The sequence below is a fragment of the Carcharhinus amblyrhynchos genome, chromosome 6 (assembly GCF_965287045.1).
Source record: "Carcharhinus amblyrhynchos chromosome 6, sCarAmb.v2.hapA, whole genome shotgun sequence".
Taxonomy (NCBI): Eukaryota; Metazoa; Chordata; class Chondrichthyes; order Carcharhiniformes; family Carcharhinidae; genus Carcharhinus; species Carcharhinus amblyrhynchos.
Window position 1 is genome coordinate 58,269,750 of NC_137329.1, and position 23,853 is coordinate 58,293,602.

Here is a 23,853-nt window from a genome sequence, read left to right on the forward strand (position 1 = left end):
AAGTAGCAGAGTGACAAGCTCAATTTTCCAGTCTAAATAAATGGTTGGTTGCCAAATCAAGTTAGGATATCTATAATGTTCTCATCTTTTTCTAAAACATTGAGGTGGTAACCATCTTTTCCTGTGAATTTGTTACTCTTTCATGCCATTAATTTTTCTATTACTATTATCTTGCGTACCTTAATTTTATTGAATCCCTATCTCTGATTCATTAATAGTTTCCTTTGGGCGTCTGGCAATTATATAGGCTACTATGACCTCTTCCAATATTCTAAATGTGATGCTAAATAATTAACCATTTTGCCTGCTATTTTTTCATTTTCATTGACAATATCACTGTGATCGGTTTTCAAGGGACCAACATTGTTTCTGACCATGATGTTTTTTCTGGTATAATTGTAAAAGTATTTGTGTTGATGTTACTTGCAACTTTCCTTTCAAACTTAGGTTCTCTCATATGTCTAGTTGTCCATGGCTATCTTTCTTGGCAACTTGAACTGTTGCCCTTTAGGGATGTAACCTAGTTCTGTTTAATGGTAAATTCCTTTTCAAATGCTTCTTTATGATCATCTGTCATTTTACTCGTTAATAGATTTATACAGCTTATTGTGGACAACCCATGTCTTGTTGCATTGAAGTAATTGTTACTGAAATCTGGAATGTTACACATGTTTCACACATCTGCTTTTCAAACATTATTTTGCAGCCCCACTGTGGCTGGACCAAACAGGCAAGCTAAAAGTGCATCGACTTTTGGCAGCACCAGAAGATTACAATGGTGGAATGGGCTGGAAAACCTGGCCTATGTTGAACTTGGTCACATTATGATCACTATTCGATAAATGTTCACAAACTATTAGTTTGTTAATTAAAATTGTCTCATTACAAAAATGGTCTGCCCTCTTGTTGGTTTTAGGACACATGTTTCAGAAAATCTTCCCCACAGCCTTTCTGACAGGTGCTAGCCTATTTATCGCAATCCATATGAAAGTTAAAATCATCCATTAAAACCACTCTGCCTTTGCTACATGCTTGTCTAATCTCAGAATCTTCAACATCATTATTTCTTTGAAACTCATCTCCAAACTCCATGGCCTGGGCCGTGGTTCCTCTTCTGCAACTGGATCCTGAACTTCCTAACCCACAGACCACAATCAGTAAGGATTGATAACACCACCTCCACGATCATCCTCAACACCAGTGCCCCACAAGGCTGTGTCCTCAGCCTCCTACTATACTCCTTATACACCTATGACTGTGTGGCCAAATTCTCCTCCAACTGGATTTTCAAGTTTGCTGATGACACCGCTGTAATGGGTTGGATCTCAAACAATGATGAGTCAGAGTACAGAAATGAGATAGAGAATCTGGTGAACTAGCGCAACGACAATGATCTCTCCCTCAATGTTAACGAAGTGAAGGAGATAGTCATTGACTTCATGAAACGTAGTGGAAAACATGCCCCTGTCTACAACAATAGGAACGGAGTAGAAATGGTCGACAGCTTCAAGCTCTTCGGTGTCCAGATCATCAACAACCTGTTCTGGTTCCTGACACTATAGTTAAGAAAGCCCACCAATGCCTCTACTTTCTCAGAAGACTAAGGAAATTTGGCAAGTCAGCTACAACTCTCACCAACTTTTGCAAATGCACCATAGAAAGCATTCTTTCTTGTGTCACAGCTTGGTATGGTGCTTGATCTGCCCAAGACCGCAAGAAATTACAAAGGGTCATGAATGAAGCCCGATCCATCACGCAAACAAGCCTCTCACCTATTGAGTCTACACTTCTCGCTGCCTCGGAAAAGCAGCCAGCATAATTAAGGATCCTATGCACCCCGGTCATACTCACTTCCACTTTCTTTGTTGGGGAAAAAAAATACAAAAGTCTGAGGTCACTTACCAACCGATTCAAGAACAGCTTCTTCCCTGCTGTCATCAGACTTTTGAATGGATCTACCTTGCACTAAATTGATCTTTCTCTACACCCTGGATATGACTCTGTAGCATGCAAGAAACAATAATTTTCAGCATATACTAAAATATGTGAGAATAGTAAATCAAATCAAAATTTATACAGGCTATTACTTCAGAGTTACTGCTGAAGCCTATACACAACCTCTGCTATCTTAAATCTTTTTCTATTAATTTTGCACGTGAAGTCTTCAGCTCTCATTATGTCCTCTTTTAACATTGGAATGATTTCATCCTTAATCATCAGTTAGTTGATACAGCAATGTGATAATGACCACATAATCTGTTTGTGTGACGTTGATTGAGAAATAAATCTAGCCAGGAAATAAACCCCATTTCTTCTTCAAAATAACATTTCTTTTACCTCTACCTGAGAGGGCAGAATAAGCCACAAGTCTAATCTGAAGGACAGTTCTTCTGACACTATAGCACTCCCTCAGTACAGCACTGGCACTCCAATGCCAGCATAGATATTTGGGCTCAAGTTCTAGAGGGGTCTTGAAGTCAGCATCCTACTAACTAAGCTGCAGTGGACTCATAATTTCCTCTACAATTTTCCCTTTCTTTTCTGTACCTATTATAATCTGATAATTTGATTCCCAGTCCCAACCATCTTGCAGCCATGTCATAGCAATCACAACCATGTCATTACCTCTAAGTTGAATTTATGCCATGTAATTTATTCCTTATATTCTGTGCATTTGCGTAAAAATAGTTCATTTCCTTCTTCTGTCTCCTGTAACTCTTCAAATTTTCTCCCTTACTTGCATCCCTCAAAGCACAATTTTGGCTTATTTTTGTTTTCAAACTATTATCTACCTGTGCCACCTGACCCCTCTTTCTCAATTACTAAATTAAAGACATTGTGCGGAATCTTGCACTCTGTGCACAGAGTGCTGACTGGGGTGAAAAAACAATGTGTAGTTCTCCAGCACAGATGAGTTTTCTCTCCAGATTTCCTGGCAGTCTGTGCTCAGAGAATCTGAGGATGTGATTTCTGCCATCATGCTGTGGGGTAGGGCCTGAAAGATCTGGCAATGGCAGCTCTACCGAGAATGGGGCATCCTTTTTAAAGGGCATCCCCATACGTGAAATTCCCCTCTCTCCCCTGGACAGAGGGACAGCCTCCCTAATAATGTGGCTATCTCCATGCCCCACTACCACCACCACCACCACACACACTCCTACGCACACAGACATGCACACAAGCACTGCCAGGTGAGGGAAGCACCAGGGCACTGCCAGGGCATAGCTCTCATCTCCCCTGCCCCCAACTTCCAGGGCTATATTTACTTTGCACCCCCAGTGGATTCCACTCAACAGCTTCTGGTTTTTCAATAGCTGTTGTAATCTCGTTGACATAACTTCATGTCGGCAAGAGAGGATTTCCTTTCCTGGGAGCACAAATGGTCAGGGAAGCCCTTTAAATATGTTTGAACCTATTTAAATTGAGTTCCCACCCTTTCTTGACCAGAATGTCATAATCACCAGCAAAGGGTGGGGAAAATAGGAAAACAAGATCTCACCAGCAAGAATCTTGTTTTCTGACTTTCACAAGATTTTGTATCCACATTGTCATTGGAGTTTATGGTGAATGTGGGTGCACAACCACCCTCATTGTGACTGCTTTATTTATAATATCCACTAGAACCCTATTCCCAGATTGTCCTAGTATTACACTCCTGTCCTGGTACTGTCCAATGCCAATGTCCAATGAAATAAAACCCCTTTTTCCCAAATTACTCCTTCAGCTATCTGTTCACTTCCCTGATCTGATTATACATATACAATTTCGCATGTGACCAATAATCCAGACCCTTTAGGTCCTGTCTTTTAATTTAGCTAATAATTCTTGGTGCTCCCAGATCTCTTGTCTAGTCTGTACTATGTTGGTGGGCCCAACCAGTACCGTGCCTGAATCCTGTCCCTCTCAATATCCTTTTGAGCTGTGGGTAGATGAGTGCCATAGACCAGTGGACAATGGATTGTCAGTGGATAAGCTCATTTTATTTGGGATATTCATACCCATGAGAGAGAATATTTTAACCTGTCAGATTCAAACTCAAATCCAAGAAGCAAGAAGAAAGAGCTCTAACCATTTGCAGGACTAAGGTCAAGATATATAGATATAGCTCTTTACTGTTTATTTTGCACTTCTTTCTGCAGTGTTCTGGGTTCAGATACTTCTGTCATCTTAGTGGCAGAAAAATAAATGTTGGCAAATATTCTAACACAAATGGCTTTTATAATATGGTAGGGCTGTATCTTTATGAATTATGCTCTGTATTGAGCACAATTATTAACAAAAAGACTAATAATGCTGAAAATCTGATCTATGAACAGAAAGTACTAGAAATGTATGGCAGGTCAGCATCTAAGAAAGGAGAGACAGATTAACTTTTCAGATGGATGCTTTGTTCAGAACTCTTCTGTTGAAGTACCGTGTCTGAAATGTTAATCGAGCTTTCACTTTTGTCTGTTGACTAGCCCTTGTTTTTACTGCAGAACTAGGATACTACTTGTTTTCAAGTGAAGAGCCAGGCACAGGAGGAATGCAGAAATAAAACTATTTTTTTCCTAGTAATGAATCCAGTAAACAACTTATTTGTCTTAGAATTGTTGCTAAATTGTTGGTCCAATAGGGGATTATTGCCCCTGTTTGACAGTGTAAGAATTTCAAGTTTATTTCTAAAGTTTGGCGTTTGCTTTTAGTTTCATCCAAAGCAATGGCTTTTTTTGGGTATGATTTTAGCTGTGCCATAAGCAGCTTGCCTTGATTTTGTTTCTACATTTAAGGTCTATTAAACAACACAGTGACATTATCTGAAAAACTTTTGATAGGAAATATTTAATTCACTCTGATACACTTCACTCTCTCCCGACTTGTTTTTAAATGATTCCAATCTTTTCACCGCTTTGTCTGGCAGTGTATTCCTCCAGTGCCATCATCTTCACAAACTCAGTTCCCTAGCCACTGACTCCATCAGTCTCCCTGACCACTGTTTGATGGTGTACCCGGATCTCCTATTTGACTCTTGAGCAATGTTCCCTCTATGCTACGTGGCTATGTGGCAGACGGCAACCCAGAGATTCCCTTCCAGCCCCTTAAAGTTACCACACAAAATATTTTAAGTTCCCACACACTTAGACTGCATAGATGGGCATGACAAAACAATTTAGAAATTACATTGCTCCTGAACAAAGTTCTGACCCTCACCCTCCCCATCATTGCCTATTTCCACCTCTGTAACAGCAACTCTCCCTGAAATCCTCAAATATGCCTTTGTAACTTACAGCAGTAATCCAGCAGTCTTAGCTGATCTTCCACCTTGCATCCTCAATAAACTTGTGCTCATCTAAAACTCCAAAGCCTTTATCTTAACTCGTCCCAAGTTCTTTTCATCCATTCCCATTTTGTTGCCTGATTCACAGTAGTCTTTGAATTCAAAAATGTTTATTCTTGTCTTCAAATTCCCCTGTGGCATCACCTTTCCATATCTTAATATCTCAATACCTCCTCCAGTCCTACAGTGCCCAGATTGCTGCACTCTTGTAATTCTAGTCTCTTTATTTCCCCAATCACTCCATATTAATGATAATTCCTTTAGCTGCTCGGACCCTATATCTGAAATTTCTGGCTTTCACCTGGCAGCTGAAAATGAAAGTTGAGCGACCTGCAGAATTAAAACCTAAATCTGAACACGCTATTGGAGGCAGTTGGCCCTCCAGCCAAATTTTCCATTTTAACTCACCCCCTTTAGGGCAGCACGGTGCATAGTGGTTAGCATTGCTGCCTCACAGCGTCAAGAACCCAGGTTCAATTCCAGTTTCAGGTCACTGTCTATGTGGAGTTTGCACATTCTCCCCAGGCTTGCGTGGGATTCCTCCGGGTGCTCCGGTTTCTTTCCACAGTCCAAAGACGTGTGGATTAGATTGATTGGCCATGTTAAATTGCTCCTAGTATCAGGAGATTAACAGGGTAAATATGCGGGGTTATGGGAATAATGCCTGGACGGGATTTGATCGGTGCAGGTCTGATGGGCTGAATGGCCTCCTTCTGCACTGTAAGAATTCTATGATCTAACACAACAATTTTATTACGAATAGTTAGAACAGTTCCTTCCATTCTCACTGCTGAAATGATTTGCAGTTTTTTTGCTGGAACAAAAGGTTTCACATTCGGGGTGATTTTCCAGAGAAAGTTCTGAATTTGTAAAAGAACACCTTGCATTTATAAAGCACCTTTCATGACTGCAGGAGTCGCAAGGCACTTTACAGCCAATTAAGTATTTTTGATGTGTAGTCAATGCTGTAATGTAGGTAATGCAGCTGCCAATTTTCAGACAGCAAGCTCTGATAAATATCAATGTGATAATGACCAGGTAATTTATTTTTATGACATTAATTGAAGGATAAATATTAGCCAGGACAGTGTTTCTTCAAAATAGGGCTGTGGGATATTTTACTCCCACTTGAGAGGGCAGATGGTGTCTCCATTTAATATTGCATCCAAAATAAGGCACACCTGATGGTGCAACACTCCCTCAGTGCTGTACTGGAGCATTAACCTCAACTCTTTTCTCAAATCCTAGAGTGAGACTTGAACCCAGAACCTTCACAGTCAGAAATGAGAGTGTTGTAAACTGAGCCATGGCTGTAGGCATATAGAATCAATTCTTATAAAAACAACTACTTCTTTATAAAGCATTCATGAAACCAAACTTGACTTCCTTTTACACTGAAACTGTTTTAGTTTGGAATTTGAGAGATTGGAATCATCGAGCCGATTCCCAGATATACATGGCTAAATTCACTTCTCCTACCTCAGAATCTGAACTAAAATAGTATCAGTGTAACAGCAGCTTCAGAATATGCTACCAGACACCATACTGAGGTTATGAGCAGAGATTATGGAAAGGATGCAGAGAAGAATAAGGATCAGTTTGCTCAATTTTCTTTCAATTTATCAAAGCAATAAATCATAGGGGTTCAGAGAAACATATTTAATAACAATTGGAGTTCTAATGATAGAATAAATTTTTCATTGTGATGTATGATCACTGGTCTTTCAGGGTATTTATGGAAGGATACTGTGAAATATTGTTTTGAATGAGCTTTGCTGAAATTTGCTATCCCAACAATTTATCCCTTTCAAAAATAGTTAAGAATTTTCTTCCCACATCTAATGGCGGATAATATGACTAACTTGAAGTATAAGATGAGGACGGGAAATGTAAGGTTAAGACAGGAAAAGTGAAGGATGAGTTGAAAGAAAAATAAATACAGTATTATTAAATTGTATGAATTTTTTTACAGCTTATCAAACAGAGTGCAATTGAATACTTCCCCTGGCAGTAAGATTGGAGACATGGGCGTTTATCAGGTGGAATATGCCACTGCCTTCCCGCCTCCAGCAATTAACGCCCATTTAGGGGCCTCATCCTGCTGTCACTGATATTCAGCCAACAGCAGTGCGGGTTGAGGGTGTTCCTGGTTCAGAAACCTGGACGAGGGATCAGGAGTAGGGTGGGATACCTCTGAATGCCACTCTGCTGCTGCCTCCAATTCCCCCTCCTCCCATTTTTACGATGTCATCCCACAACCCATACCCCACCTTCTTTCACCTGTGGCCTATGGTCATTTTTTGATCCTTGGCTTCTGGTAGGTGTATTGCTGGCAGCTGCCATTGCTCCAAATGGCTATACCTATAATGTGAAGTTGCTGGCTCTATTTAGCTGTTAACCTTCAGAGACCTCCACGGTCTTTAATCCCCATGAAGGTGACCACTTAATAGGCATTTAACTTGGCAAGCCTTCCCCAATGGAGGCAGCATGGCAACCCTGTCAGTTGGATTAAATTCTGCCCAAGATCCCATGTATCGTTCAGAAGATGAAATAACTAGCACTTTAAGACTTAATGTACAGTTGTTTACCCAAAGTGAAAGGGAGAATGATCCATCTGATTGGAAACCCCAGGTGATGCCCTCTTCCAGGTCTCAAGAATTACTAAATTTTGTTTAAAGTCTGGCAATTTCATAAGGGATCAATATTTGTCAGAAAAGGCCAGATCTCTTGATTAAATCTTGGGCATGTGGCAGGAATAGATGGGTAGATGGCAATTGTATGGGGATAAAAGCAATAACCTCCATTTGTTTTCAATGCTGTTTGCCACCTTTTTACTCCTATGTTGTAGGTTTGTAATTTATACATTTTCTTTCATTTTGCTCAGCTTGTTATTTGTCTACATTTCACTGTTACACTGTTGGTAAATTAAAAATGAATATTTGAAGATGAAAATGTACTTGTTTTTATTTAGTTTTTCACTATTTGGTCCTTGTTTTCATATTTAACTCCTCACAGCAATGACTTAGTCAAGTACAGTTTGTACACTTTGCATCTGTTGACTTTTTTAATCCGTTAATCTTTTACAATATCCATACATGTCTTATTCGATCCAAGTTTTAGTGGGTGGGGAGGGGAGAATTAAATACATTTCGTTTTATCATCTTTTTTGGAAGAGGAGAAAACTATGAAACATTGAAGAATTTAAAGAAAAGGTAAGCTTATTTTAAAATCTGATCCATTAAATGGATATCTCTAAATGACAGCCGGTGACTGATTGGAATGTTATTGACTCTTGCTTTAGATTCTGTCATGAATCCTGAAAATCATTTATCGGTATCATCGGAATCCCAAGTAAATTGTAGCCTTATACTCCTTGTTTCCCATTTATTGAAAATATTATAGTATCAACGAAACAAGACGTAAAGACAGTTTAAAGCCATGCAAAGTTCTCTTGTTTCAAAGACTACGAATTTGTCTACATTTTCACATGTTTTGCATGTGAGGATAATAGGGTAATTATTATTGGTTCTAATGCAGTTATATTTGAATTAAGAGTACATTTACTACAAATCAAAATCAATGTCCTTTGTAATTGCTAGCTTTGCACATGCCTTCTTGCATATCTTAAATTTGGAAATAGCACTGAAAAACTCCCATAAATGTTATTAATTATGACTGAAATTCTCAAAATGTCACTGTAAATTACAGTTCCTTCTCTTTTTATTCTGAAGAGCATTTCTGAGTATGTGCAGTTTTAAATGCACTTCAGTTCACAACCTCTGATTTTTATTTTGTGTGCTTGTGGCTTATGTGATCATTTAGGGAGGGAGAAGGGAAATGTTTGTCCATAAGTAAGAGTTTCACAGCAAACTTTCTGTGGAAGTGACTGGAATGCTGATATTTTATGATTTTGAAGTGTGTTATATTCAATTAGATCACTGTATAAAAGTGTACTTTTTGATTATCCTGATCTTTTGTTGCACTAACTATAATTGAAGTAATGTTGCAATAAGACCATGCACTCCTATAGTTTGTGGTACCTTAAATACTACCAGCTGTTTAAATTCAATGTCTTTGGGTGGCAATGAGATGTTCCATTTGTACTCTTTGCAGTTAGGTGGTCTGATTCTGAAGCAATGTTATAATATCTAACTACAAATCTTGTCTGTCCTATTAATTTGTATTGCGCTTTTTAAAAATTTGCTTTGTACTTGCAGTTGAAACATTAACAAATGTCTCATTTCAGAAAGATTTCTTAAATATTCTAGATATTGAATGGAAGACTGTAGCTTCAAACCATGAGGAAACCGGCAATTATCATGATTTATGAATTGGGACAACAATCAAACTAGATTTATATTTTAATCATAATATTTATATTATTGTTCAATTTTTTGTGATTATAATGTTCTGGATTATTGACCCTTGATTGTTACATAGCTGTGCACCTTTGAACTGCCTATCAATGACTATGTGTCCCAGCAATTTGCATTTATATAGAACTTTCAACATAGTACAACACCCCCGGAGCACTTCACAGAAGCATAAATCAGACAAAGATTCACACCAAGCCAATGTCCAGCTGATGGAGCTTTTGTTTTTTAAAAAATTGGAATCTTAGATAATTTATGTAGTGTTATTTTTACTCATTTCCCTGTAATGAGCTCACTCTGGAAATGTAGCCCACATTTCTGAGCTGCACTGAAACTACCCATGGCCTGTCAACTCCGCTTCCTATTCTACGCTATAAAAAATATCGGCACATGTATGGTATTCTTTCAGCCCATTCATATTAATCCTGACTTGTCACCAAAGGAATTCCAGACATTTTCACATAATTTGTCTAAATGCAAAAAATCATTTTCTGCTTTAATACATTTTTCAGTGATGATGCTGAGAACTATATCTGCGAGTTGCACAGCAATTTTCATATTCCATACATGCACAGTGTAATGAGGAAATTTGGAAGTTGCTGTTCCATCTGACTAGCCATCCAAATATATCGAACAGCATGAAGTTGCTATACTTGTCTCATAAGTACAGGTTTAATTTGCCAGAGAAAGTTTTGTCCTTTCTAGTCTAAATATGCTTCAAGCAATGTGGTAACTCCTAATTAGAGGTCGAGTATCCTTTATCTGAAACCCTTGGACACAATTGCCTTTCAGATTTCAGATCATTTTGGGTTTTGGATTCCACATATAAACTTACATTACAATAACCTGAGCTAGCTATACTCTAAAGTAAACAAAATGGCTGGAAAGGTAAGAGGTACCACTGAATAATAAATACAAAGTAAGAACATAAGAAATAGGAGCAGGAGTAGGCCATCTAGCCGTTCGAGCCTGCCCCGCCATTCAATAAGATCATGGCTGATCTGTCGTGGCTCAGTTCCACATTCCCGTCCTCTCCCCATAACCCTTAATCCCCTCTCTTATCAAAAACCCATCAACCCGTGTCTTAAAAATATTTAGTGAGGTAGCCTCCACCACTTCAACGGGCAGAGAATTCCAGAGATTCACCACCCTTTGAGTGAAGAAGTTCCTCCTCAACTCCGTTCTAAACCGCCCCCCCTTTATCTTGAGGCTGTGCCCCCTAGTCCAGTACCTGTAAGAAGTTTCTCTTTGACATGTTCATCACAAAAATCAAAATTCATAATGCAGGCAAACAACTATTTTTCCTTTGCTAACAATCTGGCGGCACAGTGGTTAACACAGTTGCCTCACAGTGCCAGAGACCCAGGTTCAATTCTAGCCTCGGGAGACTGTCTGTGGAGTTTGCACATTCACTCTATGTCTGCAGGGGTTTCCTCTGAGTACTCTGGATTCCTCTCACAGTCTAAAGATGCGTGGGTTAGGTTGATTGGCCATGCTAAATTGCCCCTTCGTGTCAGGAGGATTCTCAAGGTAAATACGTGGGGTTACGGGGATAGGGCCTAGCTGGGATTGTTGTCTGTGTGGGCTCGAAAGGCCAAATGGCCCCCTTCTACACTGTCAGGATTCTATGACTCAAAAAAGTGAAGTTTTTGGATGTGTTCAGTTTTTAGATTTACGGGCAAAGGACATTCAAGCTCTACTGCCAAATAACTTCTTCGTACTGAAAATTAACTTCTATAAGTGTGGAGCCTCATTCCTTTAGCTTTTAACTATGTAATATATTTCACTTCTGTGTGTTTAAATCCTCTTTCTTTCTCTCTATTTCACTTTCAACACCTGATTTCACAGTGAAGTCAATAGTCTAACTCACATTTCCTTCATATTCTGCATTGTTCATTAATGATTCCTCCGTCTGTTAAAAGTCTCAGTTGATATTGCTCATTCCTCCGAGTCAAGAAGGTTGTAAGTTCAAGATTTAAGCACAAAAATCTACACTGACATTCCAGTGCAATATTGCAGTGCGCTGTTGAAAGTGCACTCTTTCAGATGGACAAGATCACACAGGCACTATTTTGAAGAAGGGCAAGGGATTCATCACCACTGTCTTGGTCAATATTTATTCCTCAATCAACACTGCTAAACATGATTATCTAGTCATTATCATTTAGCTATTTGGGAGATGTTCTTCCACAAACTGATTGGCAAGTTTCCTATATTACAACAGTAACTGTCACTTGAAAAGTACTTAATTGGCTGTAAAGTGCTTTGGGACATCCTGAGCACATGAAAGGCACTATATAAATGCAATTGTTTTTCTTTCAATCTGATTGATTGAGGAGATACATAGCTATTTGTCCTGTCCACACATGTTCCAGGTGCTGTTTACTTTTTAGATTGTGGTATGACAGAAACTTGCTGCGCAAACCCATAGTGATTCCGTGGAAGGGTGCAAGCATAATGCTATCCACTTGTCACACTTTGCAACATATTCCACTTGCACGGCCTATTTTGTTATACGCCATAATCGTGAGAGTTTACTCCTTTGTAGATGTTTTTATTTCTACAAAATAAAGAATTGTACAGCAGCCTTTTTATATTTTATTCCTTTGTGTAACAATCCCATAGAATAGAATCCCTATCGTGCAGAAGGAGGCCATTTGGTCCATCGAGTCTGTATCGACTGTCCCATTCTCTTACACAGAGTTAAAACCAGGCCCCATGGAGTCTGCCTCCCATAAGATTCTCATTTTACATCTATATATCCCCTTATATATGTATTACTTCTTTCTGTATTACCTATCTTGCTGTGCATTTATTTATGTGCAAATGTGTATATTGAATTTTCAAGATACACAGTCTAACAGTGCAACAGAGCAAATTAGGATTTCATTTAAGTTATCAAAGAAAGTTGTAATTGATTAATGTGAATTTATTTATGTGTGTATGCTTTCTGTATTTTCTTTCTGAATCTAACTCACTGGTTTTGTGTTTAGTGCACTGTACAGATTAGATTACAGAAATGGAATACAGTGCACAGAGGTGACAACTCACATTCTTGGAGTTAAGTGTTCAGCCATAACAAAATAAATTGCAGTAAATATTATATTCAATATATACACTAGTAATCTAATATTTCCACTGCAGGATGTGGATAAATCTAGGATGATTAGCTGAATTTCTAGTAATTATGTTAAGTTATTCATTTATACAGTGTATCAAGGATACACAAGCAAATATTAGCTATCATAAGGCACTTGAGCACTAAAATGTAAATAGTTGTGACAAAATGTGTGTAATAGGTTTCATTGTTGATTGTATTTGTATAAAGCTCTTAAACGTCTGTGAATTATCATAGTTTTAAAACAGAATCAGTATCACAGCATATTTTGCTGCGGAGAAAGATAAGAGTTCCTTGCCTGATGTATTTCTTCAATAGAGTGATGTCTAACCTATAACTGTCTGGTCTCATTTCCATCAACATAATTGGCATTAATGGCATCCATACAATTTCTTAATGGTAAACAATACCTATTATTTTTAATTAGGTGGATTTACTAGATTATCTGATTTTTGCAAGCCTATGCTAAACTGTAAATGTAATTATATATAACTGGCCACTGCCTGAATATCAGACAACTCTGACCTTCAAAAGTGTGGAGAACTTAGAAATATATGACTTAGAGATGGCAGAGGGGAGAAGGTTTGATTTCACGTGCACTGATAAGTACGTGAATATAAATAAAACATGGAGGAGATAACAATTTCCTTGGTTGTTTGCAAGATATTGGTCCAAATTTTTCTGTGGAAATAAAAGTGGAGCTAATGATGCTTTCCATTATTTATGCACAACTCATTTAGAAACTTTAGCTGAGGGGCAGATGCCTGGGTAAATTCAAATACCCAAAATTGCACTCTGAATTGGTTTATGAAAGTGGCATCTTGCCACCTGGCTCACATTAATATGCATTGGATGATATGAAGTTGCTGTATTTGCCCAATAGATACTCAGTAAACTCACCAAGGAAAGTTAAATCTCGTCATTCTAACCTAAGTGCCTTGGAGATTTTAACAACATGATTTTAACTTTTAAAAACTTTTTCTCTCTTATTCAAATCTTTCCTTTCATCTCTTTTTTGCCCTTTCAATACCTGATTTGATATTGCATTCACTCCTCTAATTTACCCTTCTTGCACTGTTAATTTTGTAGTTTTTCAACCTGATTGTTTAAAGGATGCACACTTATTTGCCCTGCTCATTCAGGCTCCCCTGTTTCTGTTACTGAATGCTATTTCTTCATACTTTCAGCAACTTGTCACATAAAAAAAATTAATCTCTAAACCTGTGAGATCAAGTCAACGGTAGATGCCATTAAATTCCCTTCTACAGCAAAATGGGGCCCAATATGATGTGAATTTAAGAAACTAAGAAAAAGAAATTAAACTTTTAGTTGTTGAAGTTACCTGTATGTTTTTTTTTCTCTTTACCCATCGTAGCTCCAGAAGCACAGACTCCTGTACCAATTGTCATGGATGACACTAGTGAGCAGGAGATGGATTCAGCTGATGAGTCAATGTCGAATGAAATGCTAGCCACCACAGATGAAATATCAAAAACATCTACTGGCACAGGTCGGAGAATTAGACGCTTCAAGCATGAGTGGCTGAAGAAATTCTGGTTTCTACGCTATTCACCCACTCTAAATGAAATGTGGTGCCATGTTTGCAGGCAGTATACTGTTCAGTCCTCAAGAACATCAGCCTTTATCTTGGGCTCTAAACAGTTCAAGATCCACACTATCAAGCTGCATGCCCAGAGTAATCTTCATAAGAAGTGCTTGCAGCTTTATAAGCTTAGGATGCATCCAGAAAAAACTGAAGAGATGTGCCGAAACATGACACTGTTGTTCAATGTTGCCTATCACCTAGCCTTTGAAGGAAGACATTTTTCAGATTTCAGGCCTTTGGCTGAACTTCTGAAAAAATGTGACTTAAAAATTGTCGACCAATACCTGAATGAGGGAGACTGTCAAACTTTAATTCATCACATTGCAAGGTCTCTTCGTGAGGATCTTTTTGAGAGGCTCAGGGTATCTCCATTTATGAGTGTGATTTTGGATGGGCAAACAGATGACTTGGTTGCTGATAATGTTGCGATATACATTCAGTATATTACCAATGAAGGCCCAGCTGCTACAGAGTTATTGTCCCTACAGGAATTGAGTTCTACAACAGTGGATGGTTACACCCAAGCACTGGACAGGGCCTTTGGGGGCATAGGGATCAAATGGAAAGAGGAAAAGTTAATTGTAGGACTTGGGGTAGATGGAGCCACCATGACAACAGGGCTAAGGGCAGGTTTGGCTATGAAGATCAAAAAGTCCTTGCCTTGGCTACTCTCTGTTCCTTGTGTGGTACATAGACCTCACTTGGAAGTATTGGATGCTATAAGCAACAAGGAACTAACCTGTTTGGAAGAATTAGAGAACAACTTGAAGCAGTTGCTGAGTTTTTATCGTTATTCCCCTAAACTCATGTGTGAACTAAGAGCTACTGCAGCAACACTTTGTGAGGAGACAGAATTCCTTGGTGACATTCGAGCTGTTAGGTGGATTATTGGAGAACAGAATGTTCTGAATGCATTGATCAAGGATTATTTGGAAGTAGTAGCTCACCTTAAAGATGTTAGTGGTCAAGCACATAAAGCAGATGCTGCTGCCATTGCTTTGGCTCTACTGCAGTTCCTGATGGACTATCAGTCAGTTAAACTAATCTATTTTTTATTAGATGTCATTGCTGTACTTACACGACTGGCATTCGTTTTCCAGGGTGATCATCTTCTCATTACCCATGTAGATGACAAGATTGAAGAAGCCATTGAAGAAATCAGCAGATTGGTGGAATCACCAGGAGAATATCTACAAGAGTTTGAGGAGACTTTTCATGAAAACTTTCATGGTGTTCCTCTGAAAAACCTAAGAGTAGCTGAAGCCAAGTTCAATTCAATAAGAGAAAAGATATGCCAAAAAACCCAGTTGATTCTAGCCCAAAGGCTAGACTCTAACAGTCGCACAATTATTCGAGCATGTCAAGTGTTTGATGTTGCCACATGGCCCCAAAATGAGGAAAACCTGATGAGTCATGGCGAGGAAGAGATCATGCATTTATATAAGCACTTTGAAATAATTCCATCGTTTGCGAGAGAAGTAGGTCTGGATGGCAGAGATATTCGAGAAATCTTATTGCAGGAATGGAAGGAGCTCAAATCTGAGTGTTACAACAAGAATGGTTTCAAAGAGTTAAGCCGTCACATTTTTAAGTATAAGCAAAGATTCCCAATACTAAATCGGATCACTCAATTATTACTTGTCCTGCCAACTTCAACCGCAGCTTGTGAGAAAAGTCGTGGTGCCTTCTACCGGATACGTAACAATAATAGGTCTCGACTTAGCCTTGACCAACTCAATGACCTTCTGACAATTGCGGTCAATGGACCACCCATTGCCAATTTTGAGGCCAAGAGAGCACTGGACTGTTGGTTTGAGGAGAAGTCAGGGAACAGATATTCCTTGTCACCAGAAATGATAACCAGAGTTACTTCATTGGACCAGAAACCAACGTTACATGGTTTGGACATGGGAACTGATTGTTTAACAGAAATTCATGAAACCATTATGTAAATGATTGGAACTTTAAAATTGCTTTTGCTTCCATGATTTAATGAGAATAACTCGAAACCCATTCATACTTAGGAACTTTATAGAAATGATAATTGGTGACAGATGGACAAATACCAGACCGGCAAATTCAATAGGATATTGGTAGTTTTTCACCAGTAAATCACTGGTAGGATTCAATTCTTGCATTGAATTCCCAGTTTTATTATAGCCTTTGGAATATCAGTACTCAATTATATTGAGTTCAAAATGATCTGAATGGACTGGCCTGCTAAAGGTTTGATACTGTTTTGTCACCAAAATTATTAACTGCTAATTTGCTTTTAGTAATGCAGATATTAGATAATAAGAAAAGTGGTCATTCTAATTTTTCTTTAGATATTAAGGTTATTTAAGCTGGCTAAGGTGGATTAGAGTCACCTTGTCCAATCTTTAACTAACTCCTTTTTGTTATTTACATAAACTATAAATATGCATTAACAATTAATGATTAATGGGGAGAAGGAAGGGGGTGGGATTTGTTATTTGTGGGGTTGTAAGAGATGTAAAATACATAGCCCAAGTGATTTAAAAAGTATATGTATCTACATTATTTTTATAGATTACAATTATTGATAATAGATGGTCACGCTTCATGTCTAGTGAGCATGTCTTATAAAAACAGAGGAATGACTGTATGATAAGAATATAATACTCTATCTCATTCCATTGTTGCTGTGGAAGGAAGCACACACTGCATCAGCTGAGCATGCACACTTGTTCAGAAAGTTAGGGTAGACTGCAAAATTTAGCGATATGTGTGCTTATACTAAAGAACTGCTGATAGAAATTATTCTCACCTCTGAGAAATGTTGACAGTCTCAATCCACTTACCACTGGTTAATAGTATTCTTTAAAACTGTCCTAATATTAGATGATACTGAAACTAGTTGATAATTTCAATCAGCAAGGGAGTAAGGATGGTCATTTTGAGAATGGCAAACTCAAACAGCAATACGATGAGTTGTAAGAGTAGTATTTAAACTTGGTATTTTTCATAGCATTTGTAGAGGATTATACCTTGCCTAGAATGCCAGATGCTTTCACTGGCTGTAAAGCACTTTTATTATAGATAAATGCCCCAAAAATGACACTGCGTTTGACAGTTCCTAGTCATGCTTTATGCCTGTGGTGTTTCAAGTTTTTACTCTGAATAGAGTAACGCACAAATGAATCAGCATCATTGTTGTCAGGTCTACAAATTCACATTATAGCATTTAATCTTAACATTTTTTTAATGTCCTACTCTGCGAATAAGGCATCAGTTGTAGGGCAGATATGATTTTTGAGAGTTTTAAAATATAAATTTTAGTAGAACAAAAACAATATTTTATTAATGTGATATTTTCTCATTAAATTAACTTTGCCAGTAGAAGTGAGATTCCTGCCTCCAGGTGCCATTGGCAGTTACCAGTGACCCTTACCAGTTACATATGAAAGGCTGCTATTTCCAGATGACCATAATAATCTACATTTTAATTTTAAATATTGACTAGACATTGGTGATACTTTAACTTGCAGCTACCAACTCTTTAAGAACCGATTTAGAGCTGGAATTCCTACACTACATGTCTCTTAGAATGGCATGTAAGCCTGGATATTATGCTGCATGATATTGTTGTTCAACCATGTAACACATTTGCATCGAATTAACATAACTGCTTTTTTTTAAAATCAGGCAAATTAACCCATCAGTCTGGGCAACATTCGAATGCTTAAGTAACAAAAGCAATAGGAAAACAATGCAAATGGCTGTTCTATCTGCTCACTTTTCTGATCTTAGAGCATTGTGCTCAATACACATTACGTCATTGAAATTAGTCCTTTATGAATCAATTGTTCAATACAGATTTTAGAATGCGGTAAGACATAGAATGGTACAAAATGCCAGGGCCTTTAAATATATTACAGAAAGACCCAAAACCAGTGTATCCCATTGCATATCACAGTGTGACTTAGTGATTTAATTTCTATTATATATAGCCCTGCAAAACATTAATTTTTGTCAGTTTTTAGTGCACAATATCCTAGATGAGAATTAGAGAATTATATTGTTTTTAACTGATTATTACAGTATATTCTAAAAAATTGAAATATTAGTACATCCTAAAAGTGTAATTGTATTTGGTTTGAGATTCATTTGAATCACTATTGATTTCAAAGGTTCAAAGCAGAGAAGGGAAAGTACTGTAGTTGAAGGTTTGTTTGCAGGTAAGATCAATTTCCATGACATAACCCCACTCACATATTATATATTTTCAAAATGTCCCTTCTGTCTCCGAGTAGTAATCTTAGCTATGATCTGAGTTGCTGTCACTAAAATCAAGTGCTTAAATTGTCTTAAGTTTAATAAGTTACCAGTTATAGAAATTTATGATGGCTAGGAATCCTCCAGCTATTAAAATATTTGGTTTATAAATTTGTAATATTTGAGCAACCTGTTTAATCAAGATCAGAATTAAATCTGCATTGTGATAATGAACATCTTTTCTGATGTATGCAATGGAGACCAAAGCAAATGTCTTTTATCAGCATACTGAAGCCCTAGTCTCAACATGGTTTGTATATTTTAAATGCATGTCTATTTTTGTAACCATGTGGAGATTGTTACTGTATTTAAAGTAACTGAATTTGCTCAAAGTTGCTTGCCATGGACCCAAATTGTTGATGGACTGCCAAATGAATGAATTAATTGAGTTTTCATACTCTTATGTTACAATGATTTACCTACAATTTTTTTTACCCAGAACTGATAACAACTGGGGTTATTAGCATTACGGTTAAAAAGAAACTAAATGATTACTCATGATATCAGGATATATGTAGTAATCTTGTTCGCAAATATTAATTGGAGGGGAGAAAGATAGCATAAATGCACAAAATAACTACGGCTATTGTGCATGCAATAGTCAGATAGAATATAGGAATAAGGCTGCGTTGAGTTAGCTATCTTTCTAGATTCGCCTTTGAAGGTTCATGTGATGTATATGAACTCGTTCATGGTGAGTAAATAATAAACTACGGAAGAAAGTAACAGAACAAAATCAAACATAGAAGAATATGGAAGCTTCAAATCACTTTTTGGTCATCGTTGGCATCATCAATCACAGTTGTCAAAAGGAACACAAAGACATTGACTGCCTCAAACTGTACTTGGTGTCAAAATAGCACTTGGATGTTGCCGTTCACCTGGGGATAAAAGCCACATGAATGACATACATCGTCTTATGCAATATGATTAATGGTGGTGTCATTGAAGGTGCTGAAGACAAATAGTGATATAAGTACTACTGGGCTACATATATCATTTCTGTTTTTTGTTTGGTCAGTATACATTTTTTAAGCATGATGTAGCATATGTTCATATTGTGTTTCCTTCAACAGAACCCATTTCATTGCAATGCCAGCTGTATTTTAATAACAAATTAAGTCACTTTTCAGTTATGCAAACTTATTTCTTTTCTCTCCCCTGGCCATTTGTTTCCCTTTCCTACTTGTAATCAATCCCCCATGCTATTCTTCAACTCCCAGACCTCTCAGATTAACTGGGAGGCTGATGAGGACAACCCTTTTCCAGCTTTCTTTAAAAATGTTCTGCATATGCTGAAGCACTTTTTCTTTTATCCTGACCCACACCCCCTCCCACCTCCCCCCTCCCACCAGTAAGCATACTTACGAGGGAATCATGGCTATAAATCCTGTTCCTTCTGCTCTGCTGATGTTTGCATTGGTACACTGATGCATTGCACTGCTTGGCCCTATGGACTTATTACAGCCAAGAATGGGTTGGAAATGCAACCAACTTGTTTACATTTGACTTTTTACAGTCAATAAAAAGAAGGAATTACATGAAATAAAGTTAAACTGAGTTCCTGAAAGTTCCTTAGTAAAATGTATTTAAAATCAGATGTTTGTGTTAAAGCACTTACCGGTTACCTACAACATTTTGATATATTTATTTGCTATAGATTGTTTAATTGAAAAAAATAAGGAGTAACTGCCTCCATGCACCAGTGCTTGGCTCTATTAGTTTCAGTTGAAAGGTAAATAGTTGCAGTAGTATTTTAGTTGAAACCAAACTTTTGTTTGAACTTTTTAAATGAAAGCATTAAGAAAATGTTTGTACTTTTGTTTCCACCTGGTCCTCATTCACTTATCTCCTCATCTATCTCTTTTGTAGTACATTATTGGATTTGATGAAATATGCAGTCAGGAATCTAGTACCTTTTGAATGTAGCTTCTTCCAGCTGCAAGAAATTATTCTTTGATTAATGCATATTCATTGTTAGCACAAAGTGGCTTCCTCTTAACAGTGATGAAAACTGACAGTATTCACCTGGAGTTAACACTCAATCTGATTTCAGAGCAAAGATTCAAGACTCTGGAGAAGAGAGATTTACGCAACTTATGTTTGACGTTACCTGGAATATAAATCCAATGCAGTTTCAGTGGTTTTCAAGTTGCTGCCCCAGCCCACTTTTTAAACTTACTTCACCTTAAGTTAAATGTTTAATGAGCAGGAATCTGAACATTTGCATTGTTAACTGTTGGTAGAGAGTGCAGTGGTTTTCATTGATCTTGGCAAAGCTCTTTGTTGGGCAGGTCAATTCTCACCATGTGGATGCCAAGCCATGTAAAAACAGTACTACCTGAATGACAGCTGGCGAGGAAATCTTTTCCTGGCCTTCTGCAAATATTCTCTTATTAGCTGGGCTGATGAACATGCCAATTCTCGTGACTTCATCTCTGCTTGATATTTCTTTGAGTTGGCCCAACTGAGACAAAGGAGAGGAATTAATTCTGTTGTTATATTTGGACTGGGAGACGGTGGGGATAGGGACTGTGGAATTGGGAAGGAAAGTAAGAAGTGGAATGCTTTTCACCTTCTTGACTCTCTCAAATTCAGACAGGTGTATGAAGGTGAAGAATAGCCATCCCATCTGGAAGCCAATTAACCAGTTGATGGCCATTTTAAGGGTCTCATCCTGTCACTACTGGTAACTTACCAGTGGCATGGAATGGGAGGAGAAATTCAAAGAGGAGGCTAATGTAACATGGGGAGGCAGCTTCCTTGCAGGATATTGCTCTAATTGCCCTTGAGAAAATAGTGGTGAACTGCCTTCTTGAACTACTGCAGTCCACTTGGTGTAGATCCACTCACAGTGCTGTTAGGGAGGGAATTCCAGGATTTTGACCCAGCGACAATGAAAGAATGCCGATATATTTCCAAGTCAAAATGGAGAATGACTTGGAGGGAAATTTACAGGTGGTGATGTTTCCCAGGCATCTGCCCTTATCCTCTAGATGGTAGTGGTCATGGATTTGGAAGGTGCTAATTAAGGAGCTTTGGTGAATTCCTGCAGTGCATTTTAAAGATTGTACACAATTCTGCTAGTGTGAGTCAGTGGTGGAGGGAGTGAATGTGGAAAGCGTCTCAGTGGGCCATTTAGTCCTGAATGGTGTCAAACTTCTTGTGTGTTGTTGGAGCTGTACCTATCCAGGCAAGTGGAGGGAGAGCATTAGTTCACACTCCTGACTTGATTTTGTAGATGTGGACAGTCTTTGGGGAGTCAGAAGATGAGTTACTTGCCACAGGATTAGTCTGTGACGTGCTTTTGTAGCCATTGTATTTGTATGGCTGGTCCAGTTCAGTTTCTGGTCAATGATAACCCTCAGGATGTTGATAGTCTATACTGTAAGTTGTGATTGATCCAAATGAAGCTGTGAAGGACATTTGGCGTAGTTTCCAGCACTCTGACTCTCTAATGGCAGCAGACACTCTGACAAATAAACTTTAGGGTTTCCTGAGTATAATTTACTAAGGAGATATTGGGACATAGTCATACAGTGCATGACTTCCTGAGGTTGTAGTTATATTGAGCCAGGAATTAAAAAGTGTATCTTCCTGAGCATTGACCTTAGTGAACCCAACAAATTTGTATTTGCTGTGGCTGCACAGTTATAGATCCTTTTAACTCAGAAGGAAGCCATTTCGTCTAACATACCAGTGCCAGGTTTTTGAAAGAACTGTGTTTTCCCAATTGGCCTGTGGATTTTCCATTTCAAGTTTATACCAATTCTCTTTTGAAAGTTAGTATTTAATCTGCTTTCACCATCTTTCTAATCATGACTAATTGCTGCCTGGTTCCACTTCCCCCATCACTTTACTCTTCTTCACTGCTGGAAAACTAAAGAAATCCTGCTGCTGCCCCATCTGGGATGACCTAGGCCAGCACAGACTGAGAATTGAACTTGAGACCTTCCTGAGACTGCACCAAATAATGCATGTTTTTAGTATTTAGGAAGAGCAGCTCTTGAGTGGCTAGTCAACTTTTCTCTACATAAAAAAAAGGTGCTGCAAAAGATTTAATTCCAGGTATACAAGAAATAATCATCCGACGACTACAATTAGTTTTGTAATTGTAATTGGTTTAGCATTATGAGCTTAAATGTCTGCAAGTGAAGGGTGTTGAGAAAAAAATAAGCAATAATGAGACATTTAAAATGAGAATTCTTGCAATGTATAAACATATAAACTAAAGGATATAATCAACTAATGTGGATCAAAATTATTTTTATTGATGTCATCATGTAAATACCTTTATTGCAATACTTTAAAGCTATACAGTAGTTGACATAGTGATAATGACTGCTGATAAAGGGAGTTAGAGACAATGTTCAAAATTTAGAGGAATTGTTTTATTCTTTGTTTGCGGTTTATTAAATTTATTGTTGGATTCCTATCCAGAAGTGACAGTGTGATTTGACTAAAACATCTAACAATAATAGACCCAGTCCTCAAGAATCTTCCTCCTCCCTCAAATTATATGACATTTTTAGAGATTGATTTTATTCCTCATTTTAGGTTCTGTTCAAGGAATAGCAGTGTGTTGTCTTTTCTGAATAATCAGACTGTATTTCCTGTTTAATTAAAATTGCCTGTGTAATCTATACATTTAATAAAAGCAGCAACAAGTCTAATACTGATGATATCAAATTAAGTTGAAGTGGATTTCTTCTTAGACAAACAGTAATAGGATTGGTTTCTGAGCAATTTGATAGCAGACTTCAGTCTCAATACATGGATGTTTTTAGAAGTTCTAACAAATAGAAACAGGAGTACTTCCTTGGGTCAGTTCTGACATTTTGTTAGCCATGGTAGTTTTTTATTAATATTAATTATCTGCACTTCATATTCCTTGACACTCTTATTTTCTAAGCAAGTGTTCCCTTCTCTTTAATCACTTTAATTGATCCTGTACCTACAATTATCTGGATCATGTAAGTAGTGATTAATACTCAGTCAATGGAATTAAATGCCAGGCTTTGTACAGAACAGACAGACATCTGATAGTACCTATTTATGCCAGTGCCTGTTTTATCCAAGATGTGGAGATGCTGGTGTTGGACTGGGGTAAACACAGTAAGAAGTCTCACAACACCAGGTTAAA

The 23,853-nt window shown here is 37.8% G+C and overlaps 1 protein-coding gene across 1 annotated transcript in view; it reads left to right on the forward strand.

Moving 5' to 3' along the window:
• prdm11 (PR domain containing 11) overlaps nucleotides 1–23,384 on the forward strand; it is a 165,551-nt gene extending 142,167 nt beyond the window's left edge. The window contains exon 9 of the mRNA XM_080190513.1: nucleotides 14,184–23,384. Coding sequence (XP_080046639.1) covers nucleotides 14,184–16,366 — 2,183 coding nt within the window. The 3' untranslated portion in view covers nucleotides 16,367–23,384. The remainder of the gene's footprint in view (nucleotides 1–14,183) is intronic.
• The last annotated feature ends 469 nt before the right edge of the window (nucleotides 23,385–23,853 follow it).